Raw genomic sequence first — 26,093 nt, 5'->3', positions numbered from 1 at the left:
TCGATGGTTACAGAAAGGAGCAGATGGCATCCTTATGTATACAGTATGTGGGGACCCGGACGCTAATCCATTCCTTAATCATCTTTAGGAATATTTAATCATTCATAATAAACAGGGTCTAAATTTTTTTTTTTCTAAAATACACAGCGGAAACATAATGTAATTAAATTCAAATTACATAACATACATAATATACAATTATTGTAGGATCTACCATAATTCAACTAGGTTCAACTACATATCAGTACTGAATCCTAAGTTGCTTCTGAAGCCCGGATCTCCACGCTATCTAGTCCAGCCTCATTCTCTTCACGACCCTGATTCTAGCCCATCTGTTGCCATGCACACATACAAACAAGACAACAGCCGGATAACTCCGGTGAGATATAAATATCCCAGTATAAATCATGTATACATGCAATCATATAAATCATATAAGAGCATATAACAAAAATCATATCCTATATCAACATCATGATATAAATCAATAACAAGAATAAATCATATTCTAAACATGTACCCTAATCAGGAACATAATTCAATATCTAGAATAAATCCTATTCTCGGCATGTACCAATATCAGGAACATAAATCAATATCAAGAATAATTCCTATTCTAAACATGTACCAATATCAGGAACATAATCAATCTCAAGAATAACTTCTATTCTAAACATGGACCAACATCTGGAACATGATCAGTATAGAGAATAATTTCTATTCTAAATATGTACCAATATCAGGAACATAAAAGGACATGAACCATATTCAGGAACATAATCAACATCAATCAATATCAATCAATATAACTGTCACTCAAGCTCGTGACTCTACGTTTTAGACTAGACTCAATCCTAGTCTAGGGATCCCGGTTTCCAGATGTGGTATTCCTATATCGAATTCCGTAAAGGATGGAACCATAATCTCTATTACTCGATATAACCAGTGCCCTGGTATTCCTATATCGAATTCCGTAATAGAAGAATTCCAATACCCTTTACTCGATATAACCAAATATGGTGTTCCTATATCGAATTCCGTAATAGATTCCATTACTCGATATAACCAAACATCCAGTGTCCTGACCTAACCGTCAAGGACTGTAGCTCTATCGCCAATATCCTATCTTGAGACATCGTGCAATGTGCCGTGGCGATACCACCACTATCCGGCACTTCTGTCACAAGATAACTCGTCTAATACCTGTCATCTAATATCAAGAGAACAAGTACATCAATCAACTTAATGCAAATATCAATGCAATAAGGTAAAGTATGTGATTTAGGGAAACTCGAGTCAAACCTCCCTCGAGTTGTGCAATCCCAACTCAACATTAATTTATACCTTTATCTTCTCGCTCAGAAGAAGAAGAAGTCCCGACTCTATCTTGGTCCATTCTCAATCTGGAAATGACAATATAAAACAGGCACAATATCAATATCAGTTCTGAACTCAAGACTGTCTCTTTAAATCTGAAACGATATATCGAGAATCATAATATCAATATTCCATTCTCAATTCAACTCTGAATCTGATTAATCTGAATTAACTCAAATCAGCGGCATAACGGCACAATCTCAGTATTCCCGTCAATACCATATCACCAGATATTAATTACAAAATCATAACCCATTTCGATACGATTTGTAATCAATCTATAATCCAAATCTATTCAATTTCAATTAATATAATCTGAAAAATCATAACAATTCCAGAATTAATCTGTTTCCTGATCTGACTTCGGTTCTACGATGTCTAACATGTCAAGAACATCATATATGAATTATATCAAATTCCTACAACATCATCTTTTCAAATGATAACCGAACTCAATAAAACTTACGTCCAGTTGTAGCTCTCGTCGAGAGGAGTACGGTACTGTGTCTGGATTTAAATGCTGATAAACGGATCATTCAAAATCCCAATTTAAAGCTTGAAAGAAAACTTGACAAATTCCTTTAAGCTTTCTCGATTCTTCTCTGGACAATTGAAAGAAATTGAAACTTATATATATCACTCAAGCATGGCAAGACAAGTGTCCACTCAAATCCCATTAATTGCACTTTAGTCCCTCAACTTTTCACTATTTGCAAATTGGTCCTCAAAACTCTTTTTAATTCAATTTCAATCCTAAATAATTGCAAACATCTTGTAATATAATTCAACACTCCAAAAGTTTCCAATTATATACTCTCGGATTAAAATAATATCATCTTTATTATCTCGGGCCTTACATTTCTCCCCCTCTAAGATACGATTTCGTCCTCGAAATCACAATCAATCAATTCGTGGAATACAGATAATCATGTCATATCTCAAATCAGATATAAGAAGGAGATATACAAAACTGCAATAAACTCATATCCACGAAATCACTCGTAATAGAATCAACCTCAGAACAATGGCTATACAACATCCGTATATACCAATCACCAGTGCAACAGTTCCATAATAATTTAATATCATCATCTGTTACCAAATCTGTTAATCCCAGTCAAAGATATATTCAATCTTCGGTTTCAAATATCAACAGTCATCGTCCGACGTTGGCTTATTAGTCTATGAATTCTGAGCTATCCTCATTTCTTCTGAATCAGTTTCACTTTTCTTATCAGATTTCTGATCTTATCAAATCCAATCTCAGGCATCACCGCAATATCATTTCCATACGAAGGAAATCCGCAGTTCTCATGGTACAATACCTCGACTAAAGCTATTTCGATACTCATTTGATAGCTATTATTGTACAATAATTCACAAGTGACAATGAATCATGTCAATTAGTGCTAAATTCCAGCACTACAGTTCCTGGATATCCTCCAGTGTTTAGATAGTTCGCTCCGACTATCTTTCAATCTATAAATCATAGATGAAAAATCATGATATATACTCAGCCAAAAGTACAAAATCAAACGAAAATCACAGTCTGATAAAATCAATCCTGGCATTTAATACAATCTAACCCCTTTTCTGACATACTTCTTAGTCGTCGGGTCATATTTGTACGTCATCCTGTACAATATAACATGTACAGATTTGAACAATCGTTCAATCATAATCACATCACAACCCCATCTAAAAAAGATTTCAGTAGTGTCATCACACAGTCTATAGAAATGTACTCCCATTTCTATTTAGAAATCAATAATCAAGATAAACAATCTACAAATTCTATCTTTTTGTCTTCATCTGGCAGCGATTTAGACATTTCCATACAAATTCTGTCATAACTGATTTCATCTGTTTATATCAAAACTGTCTATTCGAATTATTACACATTTCCTGTTACCAGAATAGTATCAAATCTACTATTGTGTGCATCTGACAATACCTGTCAATTTCCAATTCGAATATCTAACATAAACAAATCAGCTAATCATATAAAATAAAATATTACCTACCTGGTAATCGGCTCTGACACACTGTTCTAACTATCAAATCAAGTTCTGAACAGTCTGATCAAACTTCTGAACTGTTTATCATCTCAACGGTTCATAACAATCGATATCAAACACAGGCTCAGAACGATAATAATATCGGATCAGATTCAGGATATCAATACGCAATGCTGATCTAATGACTGCATAAGACGCAATCTCTGACATTTCTGACATCTCTGAAATTCTGTCATATTCCAGGCCATTCTCAGTCACTGATCCCTGTCTCAACAGTACTATAAGTCAGTCAGTATACTATCTTCAGATATCATAGACTCTGAATACAATCTGTCACAATCGAGATTCATATCCGAACAATTCTGTATACCACAATCTCAGTTCCCAGAATATTCAATTCGATCATACGCTGCGAATATATCAAAATGTCATAGATAAAACGAGCATAAGGTCTTCAGAATATTGTTGAACACAGGATCCATCAATCCATAATCGGAACTGAAATACTTTCCAGAGAAACATATATTCAAATGTAACTCTAACTCTTAGACAATAATTCTTTCAACTGATATCTCAATTCTTTCAGTTCAATCAGTATCAGTCTATAAAAATTATAAAATGAAACCAATACCTGGTATCAAATCAAGGCTGAAATCATTCTTCCTAATCCAGGACAACCATGAAATCTCATCTGAAAGACTATAGCAAACCTCTTGCTATTAGTAAATCAATTCATGATAGGCTCAGCTTCAGTCATCAACTGAATACATAAGGAATTACTCCATTCCTTTCGATAATCATCGAATCATAAACAATACAGATATCAAGGAATTCAAAATCAAGAATCCTTACCGTATATCATTTATTCCTTGGTCATTTCAGGTCCGAATCTTACCATCTCCTGGCAAGAATCTATCATAGCTATGTACTTGTTCAATATATCAATATCCATTATGCAGTCATCATCAGACAATACAAGTACAATCGAGTCTAATTCAATCTCATTTTCAACTTACTGCAGTATATCATATCCCACAGAATATCACTGATATCAAATTCTTTCTCCAAAAGGTAAAGAAGCAATACTACAGTAGATACAAAACCAACAGGTAAAGCATATATCAGTGCCACCCAATCAAGGATAATCATAATGATTGCATTAGTATACATCAATACATATGCATCATAATCATAGAGGAACAATACCTGCCACTATATCATCAAGTGTGTCCTGGGTCTGTTCCTTGATCACCATATCCAGATGATCTAGCTCCCTGAAATCCTCGGGAACCTCTCAGTTCTAGTACTCCTTTGGTTGTAATCCACCAAATTCTGACAGCTTCTCGTAACTGAGGGAATACCAGTGTAATTCTCTTTTCATCGGTACAATTAAGTAAATCGAACAGTATTTCTATGTCATCAAACCAGTTCTCATACTCTTCAGACGTCCTGATACCACTCAGAATCGGCGGCTGAAATAATTGAAACTCTTTCAATTTTAATTCCATCGGAGTCTCTGATACATCTATCTGATCAGACGAAGTACTACCCCTTTCTGAAAATCTTCTACGAGGTATATCTGATGATCACAGGAATCATTAATCACAAGAGATAATCAATCCCAATCCCTTTCTGATCAGCTTACCTTCTGATCAAGAATTGGTTCTGATTCATTTTCAAATCAGATATATTACCAAATAAATTCAGATATTCAGGTAACGCACATTTAAACGCAATAAAACATGCTGGCATGCTAGCATACTCAATGTAAATCAACATAATACTATATCACATGCTAGCAATCAGAAGCAGGAAAGAAAACACATTCTACCCCGCTCACTCTTTTCTATCTCAGTGCTAAGGAACCTACAGTTCAAGGACCTACAGCTCTGATACCACCTGTTGTGGGGACCCGGACGCTAATCCATTCCTTAATCATCTTTAGGAATATTTAATCATTCATAATAAACAGGGTCTAAATTTTTTTTTTTCTAAAATACACAGCGGAAACATAATGTAATTAAATTCAAATTACATAACATACATAATATACAATTATTGTAGGATCTACCATAATTCAACTAGGTTCAACTACATATCAGTACTGAATCCTAAGTTGCTTCTGAAGCCCGGATCTCCACGCTATCTAGTCCAGCCTCATTCTCTTCACGACCCTGATTCTAGCCCATCTGTTGCCATGCACACATACAAACAAGACAACAGCCGGATAACTCCGGTGAGATATAAATATCCCAGTATAAATCATGTATACATGCAATCATATAAATCATATAAGAGCATATAACAAAAATCATATCCTATATCAACATCATGATATAAATCAATAACAAGAATAAATCATATTCTAAACATGTACCCTAATCAGGAACATAATTCAATATCTAGAATAAATCCTATTCTCGGCATGTACCAATATCAGGAACATAAATCAATATCAAGAATAATTCCTATTCTAAACATGTACCAATATCAGGAACATAATCAATCTCAAGAATAACTTCTATTCTAAACATGGACCAACATCTGGAACATGATCAGTATAGAGAATAATTTCTATTCTAAATATGTACCAATATCAGGAACATAAAAGGACATGAACCATATTCAGGAACATAATCAACATCAATCAATATCAATCAATATAACTGTCACTCAAGCTCGTGACTCTACGTTTTAGACTAGACTCAATCCTAGTCTAGGGATCCCGGTTTCCAGATGTGGTATTCCTATATCGAATTCCGTAAAGGATGGAACCATAATCTCTATTACTCGATATAACCAGTGCCCTGGTATTCCTATATCGAATTCCGTAATAGAAGAATTCCAATACCCTTTACTCGATATAACCAAATATGGTGTTCCTATATCGAATTCCGTAATAGATTCCATTACTCGATATAACCAAACATCCAGTGTCCTGACCTAACCGTCAAGGACTGTAGCTCTATCGCCAATATCCTATCTTGAGACATCGTGCAATGTGCCGTGGCGATACCACCACTATCCGGCACTTCTGTCACAAGATAACTCGTCTAATACCTGTCATCTAATATCAAGAGAACAAGTACATCAATCAACTTAATGCAAATATCAATGCAATAAGGTAAAGTATGTGATTTAGGGAAACTCGAGTCAAACCTCCCTCGAGTTGTGCAATCCCAACTCAACATTAATTTATACATTTATCTTCTCGCTCAGAAGAAGAAGAAGTCCCGACTCTATCTCGGTCCATTCTCAATCTGGAAATGACAATATAAAACAGGCACAATATCAATATCAGTTCTGAACTCAAGACTGTCTCTTTAAATCTGAAACGATATATCGAGAATCATAATATCAATATTCCATTCTCAATTCAACTCTGAATCTGATTAATCTGAATTAACTCAAATCAGCGGCATAACGGCACAATCTCAGTATTCCCGTCAATACCATATCACCAGATATTAATTACAAAATCATAACCCATTTCGATACGATTTGTAATCAATCTATAATCCAAATCTATTCAATTTCAATTAATATAATCTGAAAAATCATAACAATTCCAGAATTAATCTGTTTCCTGATCTGACTTCGGTTCTACGATGTCTAACATGTCAAGAACATCATATATGAATTATATCAAATTCCTACAACATCATCTTTTCAAATGATAACCGAACTCAATAAAACTTACGTCCAGTTGTAGCTCTCGTCGAGAGGAGTACGGTACTGTGTCTGGATTTAAATGCTGATAAACGGATCATTCAAAATCCCAATTTAAAGCTTGAAAGAAAACTTGACAAATTCCTTTAAGCTTTCTCGATTCTTCTCTGGACAATTGAAAGAAATTGAAACTTATATATATCACTCAAGCATGGCAAGACAAGTGTCCACTCAAATCCCATTAATTGCACTTTAGTCCCTCAACTTTTCACTATTTGCAAATTGGTCCTCAAAACTCTTTTTAATTCAATTTCAATCCTAAATAATTGCAAACATCTTGTAATATAATTCAACACTCCAAAAGTTTCCAATTATATACTCTCGGATTAAAATAATATCATCTTTATTATCTCGGGCCTTACACAGTAGAAGTACTGAAATCGAGCCTAGCATTGGCAGATTTGCCAATGATGTACGAGTTGGCTGATGTTTGTCCAGATAAGATTTCAGATTTGCTTTATATCAGAAAGATAGATTTCAGAATTGAATTGAGATCATGTACTGTTTATTTTATTAGAATTCAGTACGGAATGATATTGAATGTACAAAATGACACTGAAAGAATTGAAAGATCAGTAGAAGAGTACCGACCAGGATATACATCTGATTTAGTGTTTCTCTTTGGTATGTCTTAGTATGTTCAGAGATATTCTGTTGATTTCATGCTCGTTGTATCTATGATATTTTGATATATTTGCAGCATCTGATTGATTGAATCGAATATTTGAAGATTGTATTGAATACTCTGAGAACTGTGATTATTGTATACTGAAATTATTCAGATATGAATCCTCCTTGAAACAGATTGTATTCAGAGTATGCGATATCTGAAGTTAGTATACCGATTGATTTTGACACAGTTGAGATCAGGATCAGTGACTGAAAATGATACCGATATCAGAAAGATTAGAAATATCAGAAAGTTCAGAAATGTCAGAAATTTATTTTGATCTGAGTTGACAGATTTTCTTATACAATTGTTGTTTTGTATCTGCTTGAGTATTCTTATTGTTCTAAAACAGTATTTGAGACAGCTTATATTGTGTGGGGGCAGATTATATTTGCAGATGCTATATAGCAGTTGATCAGAACGACATGAAGATGTGATTGATTAGTCGGGATTGACAGAACTGCCAGAAATTGCCGTTTTATGAGTTTACTGAACTCACTAGATCAGTATAGGTTATTGATACTGTGAATCTGATTTGATAGTATTGTTATTTGAGTCAGTGTTTAATACAGATTATTCAAACCGAATCAGGATTGAATTCGAGAATTATGGCAGTTCAGAGATTTAACCAGAATGTTCAGAACTTAATTTCGATAATCAGAGCAGAACATCGAGCAGAATAACAGATATGTGATTTTTACTGTATGAGAATGATTATCTTGTGATGTCAAATGTTTCAGAATTGTACAACAGAATTTGATATCAATAGTCAGAACCGAATACCAGGTAGGTATTTTTCTTTAATTTATATTATTAACTGATGTTTGTATCAAGTAGTTCGAATCTGAAATGACAGATAGTGTCAGAACCACACAGTAGTGGATTCAAGTTTCATTTTGGTGACTGAGAATGTATAATATTCGGACAGATAGTTTTGATATAGACAGATTAAATCAGTTATGGCAGAATTTATGCTGAAATTGTGGGGACCCAGACGCTAATCATCTTCTTAATCATCTTTGGGATTTAATTATCAGTTCTGATAAACAGGGTCTAAAATTTTTTTTTCCTAAAATATAAATGCGGAAGGTAATGGAATCTAAATAATATACATATCTGTATGAAACTACATTTCAGTATAAATGCACAACACTGTACAACAGTCTTTTCAATTAATCTAGGGTTCAACTACTAAAGTTCAAGTAATAAAACCAAATCTATCCAAGTCCGGAATCACCACGCTAAACTCGTCTTCTCTCGTCGTCTTCTCGACCCCGATCTTGCCCCACCTGTTGTCGTGCACACATACAAAACAAGACAACAGCCGGATAACTCCGGTGAGAATAAATCCCAGTATAAAACATGGTAAACTTGCATATACATATAATAATTCATGAAACATGCTGCCATGAATAAAAGCAATAACAATAGTAATAGAGTTCATCATCTATGAAATCTAATCTAACTGAACATGCTGCTCAAATCAGATAAGCATGCATATAATAATATAAATCATGAAACATGCTGTCATGACTAAAAGTAATAACAATAGGTTCCATAATCTATGAAACCAATACACATACGCATGCAGTTCTAATCAAATCATGTCTAGACTTGACTCAACTATAACTCTAGGGATCCCGGTACGAATAAGACGTCAATGGCTGTCACCTACTCTTCAATCGGGGTGACTGTACGTCTTATTCTTAGACTTCGGTGCTAGCTGTATCGAATATCTGCACTCGGTCTAGATCTGATCCGAAGCGTCAATACCACCGAACGTCTAGCTTTTGGCCGGTTCTGCCAAAAGACTTTCTATCTTAAATGCTATGCATATCAATCTGTAAACAAAGCATAATCATTTTCATATCTGAACATGACAATAATCTCATAAACTTAAATAAAATGCTATAATCAAAGCATAAACATAACAAAGTATAACAACAGTCTAGTATGTGATTTTGTTGGGAAACTCAATGAAATCTGAATTGAGTTGTGTCTTCCCGCATATCACATGAATTATACCTTTGTCTTCCCTATCTGACGAAGACGATGACCTGTATTCAACTCTGTCCATATCAAATCTGAAATGACAATATCGAATACCCTGTATCAGTGAATAACTCAATATACACCATGTTCTGATCAATACTCAAATCAGTATACAATCTGATCAATGTCTGAACAAGATACAATCTGAGTCATATCAATAATACCACAATCTAATCAAAATCATATCTGAATCTGATCAATCTAACTCAGCTGATGTTTCGACGGCATAACAATACAATCTGAATAACCCCGTCAATCTGAACATCACAAATACAATTCTAGAACGTATAATCAATACTGATATAACTCATAATCTCAACAATGACATAAATCTGATATCGAATTTCAGTCAATATCTTTCAAAAATCATAACAATACAGAAACAGTCTGTTCTTTAATCTGACTTCAATTCTACAAGGTCTACGGTTGTAAAGACACCATATCTGAATCATATTCAATTCTGACAATATCATAATTTCAAATCATGTTCAAACGTAACAAAACTTACATCCTTACGTAGCTATCGAAGGGAGGAGCACAAATCTGCGTTCGGATTCAAATTCTGATACACGGATCTTCCACAAAAGGCGTAAGGATTTTCACCCTTTTTCCCTAAACTTTTTCGAATTTATGCTGTTCTGAGGAAGAGAAGAACGAGCTCCACCTATATATACTACATGCAACAGCAGGAGACGTGTCTCCTTTTTCATGTTGCACGTCGCACCGCGGGTGCGGTCATACATGCACCGCGGGTGCGGTCTAGTCTCGTCAGCTATATCCAGAATTTCCCGAAGCTTGACCGCGGGTGCGGTCCTGTTCTTACCGCGGGTGCGGTCCTGCTTCGCATAAATTTGCCAACTTTCTGTCCATGCACCGCATGTGCGGTCGTGTCTGGCACCGCGGGTGCGGTGTGGCTTCGGCCTCACTTCCAAAATTCCATAATTGCATGACCGCGGGTGCACTCCTGTTCTGGGCGCGGGTGCGGTCTTGCAAACCTTATTTTCTCATTTCTTTTCTTCTCTCATTGCATGTCATGCATTCTCATATCTTCCGAGTATCTCGTTAATGAAGATTGATAATCTTGGTTTATCAATTCTATAATTTCTGGGCATTACAGAAATGTTGGCAGAATTTATACTGAAATGTCTGAATCGCTAATAAATGAAGATAGAAAGATAGAGATCAGAAGATTTGTTACAGAATTTGTATATCCTTGACTAGACATGGAAAGTATATTTCGATGAATTTCGTAATAAGATCACTGTAATACTTTCCAGATTATGATATGATATGTTTGTGATTGATAGATTGTTCAATCTATATCTATTAGTTTGTACCAGATAACGTACAAACATGACCAAATGACACAGATCGATGTCAGAAAAGTGGTCAGAATAATTAGAATGTAGAAGTAAATTTTATCAGATTGTGAATCTTGATTGAGTTTGTATTTGTGGCAAAACATACCATGAACTCATTCATATATTATCCACCGACTGACAGATAGCCAGAGTGTACTATCCAGATATTGGAAGGTGTCCAGGGAACTGCAGTGCTGGATGCTAGCACTAATTGATATGACAAAGAAAATTTAGCTAAGAATGAAGATGGCTCAGACTAGACCGACTTAATATGCCAACGTCGGATGGTGACGATTGGTATTCGAAGCTGAAGATTTAATATATCCTTGAATGGGATGAACAGATTTGATAACAGCTGATAGTAGTGATTTGTTATGAGCTGCGGTTTGGTATATACGGATGTTGTATAGCCAGTATTGTGAGATTGATTTTGGTCAGAGCTATTCTGAGAGATAGAATCTTATATAAGATTGAGATTTCAGAATAGATTCATTGAGATGAGTTTCTGATTTAAACTTTGTATACATTCTTCTGATAAATCTGAATTGATTACTTGCGAGTTCGAGGACGAACTCAGATCTAAGAGGGGGAGAAATGTAAGGCCCGATAAATTTATTCGGTTAACCTGAAAAGATTTGGCGATGATTATTATAATCTATTGGTGATAATTGATATGATTATAGACGGAACGGATCGAACTGGGAAAGACGAAAGAAAATCAAAAGAGGTGCAAAGAGAAGTCCCCGCGCACATGCGCGACATGTATGGACGCACATGCGCGAGGAAGACAGAACCATGCGCGCACATGCGCGACTTGAATGTGCGCACATGCGCGGAACGTCCAGAATGATCGGCGCATATGCGCGACGTAGATGGTGCACATGCGCGGGTTGGGCAGAATGATCGGCGCATATACGCGACGTAGATGGCGCATATGCGCGAGCCAACAAAAGATGCTGGTTGAACTACCGGCGCATATGCGCGAGCGCGACTTTGTGCGCGCATATGCGCGCAACGTACATAACATGCACAACGCCACGTGCCCTTGTATCATGCAACACATGTGTATATATATATATATATATATATCAGCATCCAGATTCCCTTCAGAATAATGGAGGAAAAGGAAACCGAAGGGAAACGATGGAGAAATTGAATGTTACGGAAAAATCGTCCGTCTGTTTTTGAATCCGATTACAGTCATGTGTTCCTATCACCACAAGCTACAACTGGACGTAAGTTTTATTACGTTTAGACATGTGATATTGTCAGAATTGAATACAAATCAGATATGATGTTTCTGCTACAGTAGACATGTTATAATTGAAGTCAGATTAAAGAATAGATTGGTTATACAATTATTATGATTTTCAGAGTTGACTTGATTGAGATTTGATATCAGAGTTGTATTGTTATTCAGATTATGAATTGTACTGATGCTGATTATGAATTCTGGTATTATACTTGCGATATTGAAATTGACGGGGTTATCAAGATTGTATTATTATGCCGTCGAAATATCGGTTGATTTAGATTGATCAGATTCAGTAATGATTTTGATTGTATGGTGATATCGTTGATATGAATTAGATTGTACCTTGTTCAGATATGGATCAGATTATATACTGATTTGAGTAGTGATCAGAACAGGTTTTGAATTGAGTAATTTACTGATATTGTAATTATACGATTGTCATTGCCAGACTGGGTATGGACAGATCAGAATACAAGACTTCGTCTTCGTCAGACCGGGAAGACAAATGTATAAATAAATGTTGATTCGGGATTGCACAACTCGAGTTAGGTTGACTTGAGCTTCCCAAAATCACATACTTTATTTATTGCATTGATATTTGCAGATTATCAGATTGATATGTTTAGTCTATTGAATGATAGCAGAGTCAGAGATTGAGTCTAGGACAGATCAGCCTAGCTAGGGCAGAACCGCCGAGTCTTTGTCAGAACCGCTGAGACTCTAGAATTACGGTGTATCGATGAGCTTAGATGTAGATCGACGTCTATTGTAGACATTCAATACAACATACCAAAGTCTAAATTAGATCGGGATCCCTAGATTAGAATGAGAGATGAGTTGAATCTTAAATATTGAGACTAGAATTTGATTTACAGATCTGTAATGATTTATGCACAAATTCGTAATTATTTATGTGTCGTAGATTACGAATCATGTTTTATTTACAGATTAATATTGATACGTGTTGTTCGATTATGATACATGTGAAAAGATATAATTCATGCTTTTATGTTAATTCAGTTAATTGCATGTATACATTGTTTACTGAGATATTTATATCTCACCGGAGTATCCGGCTGTTGTCTTGTTTTTATGTGTGCATGACAACAGGTGGGGCAGGATCAGGGTCAAGAGGATGATGAGAGATCGAGATTAGAGTGGTGATTCCGGACTTGGATGTAGACTTGGTTTAATACTTGAAATTTGGTAGTTGAACCTTAGATTAGTTTGAATAATTGTGGTACATTATTGTACTTTTATACTGAGATGTATATTAGTTAAATTCCATTACGTTCCGCACTTATATTTTAAAAAGAAAAATTTTTAGACCATGTTTATCTTAATTGACAATTAAATCCCAAAGATGATTAAGAAGATGATTAGCGTCCGGGTCCCCACAATGATGATATGAAAAATGTTTTTATTTATGTATGATTATGAAAATGATATTTTATGTAAAAGTATTTTCACTGTTGCATGTGATCTGTATACGTATTATTTGTTATCAAGATTATGGTTTACTGAATCTTTAGACTCACTAGGTATGATCGATGCAGGTGTATATGATAATAATGATAATGGAGGTCCTGATGGTTGATCTGACTGGACTGAAGGTACACATAACCCGAGGACCAGCGCTTGTTTTCCGCACTTATGATTATGGCTTATGATTTTAATTTAATGTTAAAGATATTTTTACGACTTTTATTATGTTTTGAGCGCTTTTTGTGAGGTTTTTAGTTTAAGCAATATTGATAAGTTAGGATTTGCAAACGTTTGACGATTTTATGAAAGAATCGAGACATACAATGCTTGATAAAAGAAGTAAGATCATTTCACATTTGGCACGATCACGTGTCTGACACGCCCCCAAGTTTTCTTGATAGACAATATCATCCGATTTATTTTGGTTTGATAATGATCATGATATTTTTTTTTAATATTGGTATATTTCATTTCAAACTATCCTTAAAAATTTCTGTTGTACATGTTTATTCGTGCAAAAAATACAAAGAAATTTTTTTATAAAAAAAATGACATCTTTGCGTACAATTTTTTTTGAACGAATTTGTACATATTTTTTTTTTCAAGGAAGGTCGTAATTTTTTTAAAAAACTTGTTTGTATGTTAAACCTTTCCGAGAAAATTATAAACTAATTGTTTTTTTTGCTAAAATTTTAATATATGTGAGACACGTTCAGTTTTCTAACATTGTCAAAATGTTTAGGATTATATATTTAGGTTATGTTTGGTTTGTATGGCCACGTAAATATTACAAATTTCTTGTTATAATTTTTTTAATAAAAATCATGATCGTCAAATACATGAAATAAATAAATATCAATAATCTTCAAAAACAAATGTTACAATAATTATGGAAATTATGGTACATGGACAAATCTTATTTTCAGTTTTCTCTTCGATCCCGTTTATGAGTTTTCGTAATTCTATTTTTCTCTTTTGTTTTCTTATTAATTCGATTATTATGTATTTATATTGTTTGAATTTGAATAAACAATGTCCAAGTTAAAATATTTTAATTTTAATTTTAAACTTCTAAATATATTTAAGGTTCTATAGACTATTATATCTTAACAATTAGCATTTGGATTTATTTCTCATTGTGGTGAATTTATTATTTTCACTAAAATTTATGTGAGATTGTTTCATGAGTTAATTTTGTGTGACGAATTTCGATCGATCTAATATTTAAAAAAATATTATTTTTAAACTGGGAAAATGGTTTTAACAAAAAACAATTAAACAAATTTTGATGACTAATCTTAATCCAGTGAACTTAATTTTGACCTAGGTTTAAGGAATCATTGCTCCGGATGCCATATCTTTAGACATCGAGAAGCGACACCATATCCAACACTGTCGGATCTGTACGGTGCATTTGAAGATCAAGCAAGATGAGTGCGGATATGGCGCCAGCGAGCACACATGGGAATCTGGACGAGCAGATTGATCAGCTCATGCAGTGCAAGCCTTTGTCTGAGCCCGAGGTCTTTTCGTGCTTCCTTTTGTTTTTTAATATCTTGTTTCGTTTTTCTTTGTTTTGGTATAAAGATCTGGTCTGGTTCATATGGTTGAGCTGATTTTTTTGGAGAGATGCAAGATTGTTTCTTTATTTTCCCTGCAAGTTCTATGCTTCGATGTTTTATCCAATTCGAGCTATAAGCATTTGTAATTATTTTTTAATTTTTGGGTTCTTCTTGTCGGTTTTAGGGAGAAAAGTAGATTGCTTTGACAGCATAAATTAAATAAAATGCGTACAAGTCAAAAGCTTTTGTTGTTTTAGATAACCGCAGTTAGGGTATTATTGTTGGAGTATCAGGATTTTCCGTTAATGAATGCGTGGCTTCTTATCTTGGAGGTAATATTTTTCTGTAGAGTACTTTTATGCAAATTTGGGTGATTGATGAGCGTGGATATGTGGTGTTTTTTTATTTTGAGCATTTGATATTTTGCTTTATAATTTGAACAATTATATTTTTTAAGGGATGACGAATGTTACCCAGAAGGGATAGAAGAAGGAAGGGGGAGATTGAAAGTTCATGGAGATTATCAATTCTTGAAAGAACATGATGTTTGTAATTATGTTACTGTTGTTTTCCTTTTATTTAGAGGCTTAGGAAACATTTCACAAATAATTGAGGTAGCTTGGTAACTAAGAAGACATTTGGAGACTCTCTTTTTTATTCTAGCTTCATTTAGTTATGTTAATTGATAAATAACCATGACATTATGCTTTATATTTGATCTAAGGATTGGCTGGCTGCTGGTAGTTTGACTTTTAATTAACGTGTTCTTTATTCTTTATCCACATGGTGAAAACATAATATTTACTGTAGGATGGGATGTTTCTCACTTTGTGAATGCAGGTTAGGACCTTATGTGAGAAAGCTAAAGAGGTACTAATGGGGGAAAGCAATGTTCAGGTATTAAAAATATATATATATATAGTTCACGTTTACATCTGGTGTGAGTGTGTTCATTGAGTAGGTTATTCATTTCTTGTAGCTTGACAAAGAATAAGGGTATTTTTAATGTTTTATTATCATCCAATCAATTGCCGAAGGCTGAAGCCACATTTATGCGACATAGGTTTTGCAACTAATATATTCGAACTTTTTTTTAATAAGAAACGATATTTTATTAATAATATGATAAGAATTAAGTACAGCAGTGGACTAATGGTCCACATTCAACAGGAAGTATATAATATCAATGTTGTATAAATGATACACATTAGCCCAATCTCTCAATATTTCTAAGATCGACACGTTTTTAAGTCATCATGAGTACCGATCCACATAGCAACTTTGATCTTGATTTTATCCCAACATTGTTCTGTAGTGTCTTACTTATTTTAAAAATTCTTCTATTTCTTTCCAGCCATACTGTCTAGCATATGCCTTGAACCACCACTTGCCAAAAAATTCTTCCCCTCTGTTGTCCTAGGTCCATAGAGAATAAATCCGTCGTTGACTTAGGCACCACCCAAACCAATTCTAGCTCTTGCAAAGCTCTAGCCCACAATCCGCTCGTGAATGCACAATGTATAAGCATATGATCTTGGGTTTCCGTTTCATTTCTACACAACATACACCAATTTGGGCACGTAGCAATTGAGGGCCACCTTTTTTGCATCATCTCCGAGGTCGGCAGCTTACCCTGAATCGCTATCCACGAGAATACCTGAATCTTTGTTGGAACCAGAACCTTCCAAATAACATGGAAAAGAGGAAAAACGGGGAAGCGACTTTGAGAAAAAAAGACTCAAAGAAAGATTTGACTGAGAAAATACCACAAGAATCCCCCCTCCACATACGATAATCATCTATCCCATCAACCAACCTAGTCCTCTCTAACACACCTAATAACTCAGACAACTAAAAAAGCTCCTCAGCTCTCACGGCCCTTCTAAAATGACAATCCCAGGAATGGGTAAACATGGAATTGTCAAATTAAACAAAGTGTGATATAGGCAAATTGTGAACCACAGATAACTGAAATAATGCCGGAAAAAATTCTTTAAAAGAAGAGTCCCCCACCACCTGTCTTCCCAAAATCTAGCCTTTGTTACTTCCTCTCAACTTAATAAAAACTAGCTACTGAAAAATCGGGTATAGTCGGGAAATAAACTTCCATAGGCACCTGAATGTCACGTTTCTTGCTAGACCCGGATCCGACCATTTTCTTGTAACCCATATTTACTTACATTGATCTTCTTCCACAACATCCCATTTTTCGCATAAAATCCCCACCACCACTTCCACAACATAGCCTTGTTTCTCAAAATAATATTCCCAACACCCAATCCGCCTTTATGTTCCCACGCAATTAAGTGACTATATACTTCTCCATCCGCTCCATCCCATAAAAAGTTCGTTGAAATCTTATCCATCAGTTCCGCTATACCTTTAGACACCCTAAAAAGAGACATATAATGTATCGGGAGTGCATTTAAAAAACCGACGTTATCAAAGTTAATCTTCCCCCTCTTGACAAAAAAGATTTTTTCCAACTTGCCATTTATTCGACATATTAGACAAAATGGGGTCCTAGAACGATGCTTGCAACGGATTTCCACATAAAGGCACTCCCATATACTTAATCGGCCGCTTCTCCTTACCACATCCAATTTGTTGTGCTAACAGTTCAACTTCTTCTTGTTCACAGTGGATACCCAACAAAGCATTCTTCTCCCAATTGATTTTTAATCCAGACATATCGCAAAAAGAACTCACAACTCGCACAAAAAACCTGATATGGTCCTCATTCCTCATAAAGAAAAGTGTATCATCTGCAAACGGAATGTGAGATATCTCTATCCTGCTCTACCAACCTCGACCCCTCTTATTAAATTCCCGTCACTGGCTTTATCAATCAATCTCCCCAACACATCCACTACCAAATTGAACAAAAAAAGTGACAGTGGATCACCTTGTCTAAGCCCTTTATATGCCTTAAATTTATCCCTTGGCCTCTCGTTAATCATAATAGAAAATGATATATTCGAGACACATCCTTTGATCCATCTTCTCCATCTCCCTCCAAACCCCTTTTTTTCATCAAAACAAAATCCAAAATATCCCAACTCACATTGTCATAAGCCTTTTCGAAATCCACCTTCAATACCCACCATTTCTTCTTCTTTCTCCTTCCTTCTTCGAGTAGTTCATTCTCTATAAGACCACAATCAAGTATTTGTCTTCCCTCAATGAAAGCATTCTGAGACTCGGATATTGTCTCTGCTATCACATTCTCGATCCTTGCTGTTAAAACTTTTGCTATTATCTTATACAAACTTGTTGTAAGGCTAATCGGTCTGAAATCCTTTACTTTGATTGATTCATTTTTATTTCGGATCAAACAAATATATGTTTCATTGGTTACACCATTTATGATTCCACTTTGAAAGAACTCATCGAAAACCTTCATGAGATCTCCTTTGACTATATCCGAACACTCTTGAAAAAATGCCAAAGTAAAGCCGTCGGCCTCCAGACTCTTACATCCGTCACACTGAAAAACTGCTTTCTTCACCTCCTATTCCGAGAACTGTTTTTCTAACTCTCGACTCAAATCTCCATCAATGGGGCGCCACTCCACCCCTTCAATACCCCAACATCTCGACTCTGACAAACTATACAACTCCTTAAAGAACTTCAAAATAATGGAGACAATTTCATCCTCATCACTTGTAACCGATCCATCATCTCTTTCCAATCTGTTAATGGTAGCCTTACTCCTCCGTTGATTTAAGAGCGAGGGAAAAATTTTGTATTGTGATCCGCATCTTTAATCCATGAGTTTACTTTTTTGGTTATTGATTTGATTTTTTCGACATATCAACTCTTCTAGCAATCATTTTGCTTCTTTTCATTCATTAGATACTTCTTCCGATCCTCGACCCTTACTCTCTAATTCATCCAGTCTGCTGAACTTACCTCTTAACTCTGTTGATTTCATTTCCACCATCCCATAAACCTCTTCATTCCATCGTCTAACGTCACCCTTCATTGCCTTGAGTTTCATCATAAATTTATACCCCTTCCATCCTTTGAATATAAATTTAAGCCTCAACCACACATTCTCGAATATAGAAGGCGTTGTTCCCCACTTACTTTTTTCCAAATCCAAGACCACTGGAAAATGATCTGAGGTGATTCTTGGCAAGAGTGTTTGTCTATAAAATGGATAAATTTCAGTCCATCCCGCCGTGAACAAGAATCTTTCTATATTCAAACTGGGTTATCATAATCGAGAAATCTTAATTGGTAGGGCTTGCTCTCATTGAGTAATTTTCTCAGATGCTCACCATCACATGAAACAATTGATTCTTTACATGGCTATGCGGTTATGTGGCAAACATTACCTTTTCAGGCTGTTTAATCTCTGTACACACACAATTTTGGGGCTTTGTGAAATCTTAAGACTTTCATTAATTTTATTTAAAACTTTTCAGATCTTTATTTATTTAAGAATTTTTTTGGTGCCATGTGGCTTCTGAGGGTAATAGTTTTCTAACAGGTTAGTTAATATTCATGCTTCTTTTGGAATTAATGATATTTTCTTAAATTTTAATCAACAATGGAATCCTCAAATGTGCTTTTTTCGATCCTGGTGCTTAAATATTTAGTTATCTCTTAATATTTAGATCAATGCCTCCAGAATGTGTCTCTAGGCAATGGTCTTAAAACTGTGTCTTTTCGAAAATTTACTCTTTTTGAATTTTTATGTTAGTTGTTTTGATTGATACATATAATTTATGGGCTTGTGTGGGTGTAATTCTGCATGAGCACTAATTCAAGTTTCATTCACTAATATTTCTCTTGCCAGTTAGATGCTAGAGTGATTTCTTTGTTTGTGTATGCAGCCTGTAAAAAGTCCTGTGACTATTTGTGGTGATATTCATGGTCAATTTCATGATCTTGCCGAACTTTTCCGCATTGGAGGGAAGGTATCATAATTATTTGTGTGTCGAAAGAAATGGAGTTGAAGTTGAACTGTTTTTTTTCTTTGACATCAGGTTTTGGGGAATATAATTATTTTGCAACACGGGGATCCAATTAATTAATCATGAGGCATTCTCTCTTAAATGATTAAAATGTGTTTGCTTTATTTGCTGTGCATTTTCCCTTTCATGGTGCTATTGTCACTTGTTTTGATGCTGGAGTTTGTTTAACTTCCTTTAATGCCTCTTTTTTGCACACACGCTTTACATGCAAGAGTCTTCAAAGACAAGTAAATTTATCAAATCCATTTCTTTTGTGTCCAAATTATTCTTTTTCCTTATTGTCACTAGTTCACTGGAATGGGTATGTTTAGAGGTATATTTCATTTGATGTTTAAGATATTGACTGAGGGGTTAGTGAATACCGATGGAATTGTGGGATTATTCTTCTCAGTTCTTCTATTTTTTCCTTTACTCAACTTAATTTATGTATAACTATTTTATAGTTTGGGCCAAACTGAGAGTAATTAATATGTTTCATCTGCTTGCTGACAGTGTCCGGACACAAATTATCTATTCATGGGTGATTATGTTGATAGGGGCTACTATTCGGTCGAAACTGTAACTGTAAGTATGTTTCATGATTTCTTTGCCTAATGCTGATTTTTGGCTGTCCTCCTTTTCTGGCATGAAAGATGCTTATAAGACTTGCCTGCAGCTTTTAGTGGCTTTGAAAGTTCGGTATCCTCACCGGATCGCAATTCTTCGAGGAAATCATGAAAGCAGACAGGTATTCATTTACATTCTTCCCCTCAACATGTGGCAGAATGAGCTCTTGATGTTACTTTTTTGCAAGTTAGTGTTAATATATGTTAGCTTTGCTTGGAAGAAAATGTGAGTGTTGAATGCCAATCTTTTTACATGGAATCCATAAAAACAAGATCAAGTCTTCATCAGATATGAAGTCTGTACAAGCTGCACTTAGGATTATTTGCCTTGGTTAAGAATATACGTGTTCAGGAATTATTAATTGAACCACAAACTTTTATTTTTTATGTTGATTATGTGTTTGTTTTTCGATGCATGTGGAGTTGTAGCTGTGTATATTTTATTGTTAAGAATGCACATGCAGCTTTTTTGGCAATCCTTTTTTCTCTTTCTAAGAGATGAGTAAGCCTTATCATCTTATAAACTTTACTAATCTAATCCTTTCCAGTCAACCACTAATGAGTGCATCGTATCTCTTAATATGCTAAACTCTTCCTGCATAGTTCAACGGAAAGACCTTATCCAATGGTAATGTTGAGTTGGTATATATTATGATAAACTGGCTACTAACTAAGATATTTAATTTTTTCATCATGCTGATTCACAATCTTTAATAGGGTGCAAGTTCTTGAAGAATTTATTTTTGTAGGAAACCAATAATAAATATGGAAGAATGAGAAAATCTAGAAGAGGGCCGAGGAACAATGAATTTTTAAGGAAATGGGTAGTCATATCTCAACGTTTATGTTGCACTTTTAGCACATCTGGATGAATATGTTGAAGAAACTTGTGAATCAAAACCTTTATTAGCTTAAGTCAATAATCATTTAATTTCATTATGATGATACTAGGTATTAAAACTGGGTTGTACATCTCTATTTTTTGTACAATTGGTCAAAAGGAAGTCTTATCAGTTGCTTGTGCATTTTACATGTATTAACTAATTCTGCGTCATTGATAAAAATGTGAGTACATTTTTCAAGTTACGCTTTATTGAATGTAAATTGGCTAATGGATGTGTTTTTTTCTAGTATTAAAATTTGTTTATTTGTCTTAATGCTTGTTTATTTTTACAGATTACACAAGTCTATGGGTTTTATGACGAATGCCTACGGAAGTGAGTTCTATATGTCCTCGTGATTGGCTTAAATCTAGCTCATATTTATTAATTTACTTTCATTTCCTAAGCAGAAATTTTTAAAAACAATATTCGTTAAAATTAACAAGATTTCTTGTGTTCATAAACATGAAATGATAAGATCAGATGAGTACATTAATCTGCATTTATATGCTCTGTACCGTAATGAAATATTGCATGTTCCAGAAACAAATAATTTTGAGTAGAAAAGATAATTAAATTAATCTTATGCATTATGGAGGCAGTTGTGGAGGGGATGGAATGATGATTTGTTTTTTGATATGTTGTTTATTCACATGTCATCAAATTGTTCAGACTTAGTAGTTTATTGCTTTAGTCACCCCTTCATTTGACTCATTTGTAAGTTTTTGCTCATGTCACTGGGCATACTTCTAAACTTCGAAGATTCTCCTGATGTTGATGTTTTGTATAGTTGGTTGCAATAGTATATATTTCATGTTCGTATTATTATTAATTATTAATTTTGGTGTTGTAGAATATTGATTTTTACATGTTCACGGATATTTTGAATATTTTTCTCGACTAGATTATTTGGGAGGAGAAAAATGGTATGGCTTTAATTGACATTAACTTGAAGCATGGGATAGAGATCTGAATTGACACAAGAGGCTTAATGGTTGAAGCTCTTGAATGTGCCTCATAGCACGAGTGCAATCCCTTCCAGGCGCAACTAACTTTGAATGACTTGGATGGAACATGTGCTTTATGTTATAAGAGGGGGATTGCGAATTTGTCTTCTGTTTCACAATGTAGTGTTGATGGATTATATGAATGGGGGACACTATTGTTTAAAATGCTATTTTGTAATGGTGTAATCTCTATGGGTTTCCCACATTAATTTTCTCATTTTCCCTCCCAAATTAATTCAAATATTGATTTTTTATTCTGATTGTAGATATGGAAATGCTAATGTATGGAAGACATTCACCGATCTGTTTGACTACTTACCTCTGACTGCATTGGTAATTCTTTATTATTCTCTATGTAGCTTCTAGATAATTTTTGTTTTAAAAGGTTAAAAAGATTATTTTCCAGTTGATTGTGTTGGTCCCTGGATTTTCTGATAAATTGGTTTTGAGATAGCTGCTAGTCTTCCCCAGTCGTATCGGAAATGTAGCAATTAATGAAGTAATTGAGTGATCGAATTGGTAGTTATTATGTGGAGGTGCTGGTTTTGAGTTCAAAGTTTTATGATTTATTTAATTTTGTTTCGATAGATCATGCAAGTTGTTAACAACCGATGTTTTCAATAGGTTGAGTCAGAAATATTTTGTCTCCATGGTGGATTATCCCCCTCTATTGAAACGCTCGATAATATAAGAAACTTCGATCGTTTCCAAGAAGTGCCGCATGAAGGTGCAATGTGTGATCTGTTGTGGTCTGATCCTGATGATCGTTGTGGTTGGGGTATATCACCTCGTGGTGCTGGTTATACTTTTGGCCAGGCAATTTCAGAGCACGGTTCAAATTTTTCTTGTTTTCGTTCATTTTTTCTTTTGATTAATCCTGCATTCTATTCCTGCCTGTATTTCAGGACATATCAGAGCAGTTTAATCACACCAATAATTTAAAACTAATTGCAAGAGCTCATCAGCTTGTTATGGAGGGATACAACTGGGCCCACGTAATTACTGCAATTCAGAATTCTTTGCCTTTGATTTCTTATATTTTACTAGTTTTAGAAGAGGTGTTTTCAGTTGAAATACAGACCTTTTTCACTTTGACAAATCGGATCTTCACTTCCTCCTCAGGAACAAAAGGTTGTCACTGTTTTCAGTGCACCGAATTATTGCTATCGCTGTGGAAACATGGCATCCATTTTGGAAGTTGATGATTGCAGAGAGCACACATTTATTCAGGTTTCATCTCTTTTGATATTCTTTATCAATGTTTTATATTTTTTTTTACCGGGAGTGCGGACTACTAGTTATTGTGTAGTGCTATCTATGTTCTTTCTACGTTGACACCTATAAGTGATTATTAGCTGATGGCACACCTCGTGTTTACATTATCTCAGTTTGAGCCAGCTCCAAGGAGGGGAGAACCTGACGTAACTCGAAGAACACCAGATTATTTCTTGTAAAAAGCTCTATACTCAGTAAACATCTCAGGCCGTACTCTCTTGTTAGCATTGAGATTCGATCTTAAAGTTGCCATGTTTTTTCGAGAGTGATGAGGTATGTAAAATGAATAAGGCCTTCTGACCAAGTGATTTTCTAACTCAGAAGTTGTGAAGCAGATTAGTGATGCTAGCGTTTATCATGTTTTGTAGCTTTTTTGGATTCTTGACTTTGTTATTCATTAATTACTGCTTTTATTTATTTTTCTTTGTTTTTTGTTTGATTATTGCTATTCTGTGGACTGGTTTATAGAAGTAATTTGTAATGTAGTACTTAATTTCGAGGTTTCTTTTCATATTTTGAGTAGGTGCTGAAGTTTGTTCTACACTTAAAGTTCCGTTTGATTTCAGTAAGGATGTAGCCTAGCCGAACGCTATCATGCTCGAGCTATGCTCGTTTAGGATACATATAGGTTCGAGCTCCATTCCAAATTTTATGAAAAGGTGAGACCAGCGAGAATAGTGAAACTCAGTCATGCACTAGGTTTGAACAAAGTAACTATGATTGATTAAATACAATTTAGGCCAAAGTTTTCTGTGATAATGGCATGAATGAATGTAAATTGATTTGTTTTCAAGGTGTGACCATTGATAAATATCTTACAAAACTGCAATTCGCATTATCATCAAGTGATTCACTTTGATCGAACACTATTTGCTATTTTGATAAGGAGATAAAAAATGGGCAATAACCCAATATTAATGGATCAACAATTAAGTGATTGGGCCACCAAAGGAAAACTACAACATAACCAAGCCCATCTTCTAAATCAGATGGATTCAAGTGCCGAGGCCTCAACGGTGGGGAAGGAGAGAATGATACGAGAGTGCGCAAGGTAACCAAGGGATGAGATATTACGTCACCTAGAAGAAGGACCACGTGATTGAGTTTCATGCAATTATTTAATAATATACATAAATGCATATTATTATATATAGCATATATATCATAATAATATGACATAAAAATTAATAAAGATGAATAGATGATTGATCATTAACATTATTAAATCCATGTGAGTTGGATCTGGACTCATAACTTAGGTGAATATAAAGATGCAAATGCTATTTATTCTAAGAGCTTTTAATATATTAAATGTCTTACCTTGTGAATCGGATCCACGATCTTGCAGATTTGATCTCCCACTATTCTAATAAGTACATTTCAATAGTCATGACACATAAAATATACATCTTGTGAGATGAAACATGACATAAATCATGCTCACTTTAATAATATCAAATATTAAAAAAAATGAATTAAATAATAAAATATCTTAACATACACCTATAATGTTGGTCGAGACTATCGATCATCTTTCGTGCATTTAATATCACATATTAACAATAATCAATTAAACAAATTTAATTAACTGATTAAACCATTCATCTAGTAGTTTTATTGCTAACAACCACAGTTATTAAAAGAGTTAATAAATTAAATAAAGTTATTTATTTTTCCTCGAAAGAAATCATCTCCCGTTCTATGTAGATTCGACCTTACTCACCATTACACTCATTTTACTTACATAGTAGAAATTTAAGTTTGGTGGCACAACGACATCACATCACGTTTATATAACATATGCTAGTCTCAAGGTCAAGCGACTTATATATAT

The 26,093-nt window shown here is 34.6% G+C and overlaps 1 protein-coding gene and 1 long non-coding RNA gene across 2 annotated transcripts; both read left to right on the top strand.

The window, feature by feature from the left end:
• Window positions 1–15,233: 15,233 nt before the first annotated feature.
• LOC140813594 (serine/threonine-protein phosphatase PP2A-2 catalytic subunit-like) lies at window positions 15,234–24,776 on the top strand. Its single transcript, XM_073172174.1, has 11 exons — window positions 15,234–15,470; window positions 16,350–16,406; window positions 20,351–20,434; window positions 20,984–21,055; window positions 21,147–21,218; window positions 22,273–22,313; window positions 23,251–23,317; window positions 23,609–23,800; window positions 23,890–23,979; window positions 24,107–24,214; window positions 24,373–24,776. The coding sequence occupies exons 1-11, from the start codon at window positions 15,378–15,380 to the stop codon at window positions 24,436–24,438; spliced, it is 942 nt and encodes a 313-aa protein (XP_073028275.1). The 5' UTR covers window positions 15,234–15,377; the 3' UTR covers window positions 24,439–24,776.
• Window positions 15,480–16,265, top strand: LOC140813595 (uncharacterized). The gene is made up of 2 exons (XR_012113986.1): window positions 15,480–15,651; window positions 15,719–16,265. It is a non-coding gene; the product is annotated as an uncharacterized lncRNA (long non-coding RNA).
• Window positions 24,777–26,093: the final 1,317 nt, after the last annotated feature.

This window comes from Primulina eburnea, chromosome 15, assembly GCF_022965805.1.
Source record: "Primulina eburnea isolate SZY01 chromosome 15, ASM2296580v1, whole genome shotgun sequence".
NCBI classification, from domain to species: Eukaryota; Viridiplantae; Streptophyta; class Magnoliopsida; order Lamiales; family Gesneriaceae; genus Primulina; species Primulina eburnea.
The sequence above is the reverse complement of the archived record's forward strand: the minus strand, read 5'-3'. Positions and strand labels throughout refer to the sequence as shown.

Excerpts from the sequence above, each read along its gene's own strand:
- LOC140813594 (XM_073172174.1), top strand. The coding sequence starts at position 15,378 with ATGAGTGCGGATATGGCGCCAGCGAGCACACATGGGAATCTGGACGAG. Across the intron at positions 23,318-23,608 it reads ACTTACCTCTGACTGCATTG|GTTGAGTCAGAAATATTTTG; the intron begins GTAATTCTTTAT and ends TGTTTTCAATAG. Across the intron at positions 23,980-24,106 it reads AGGGATACAACTGGGCCCAC|GAACAAAAGGTTGTCACTGT; the intron begins GTAATTACTGCA and ends CTTCCTCCTCAG.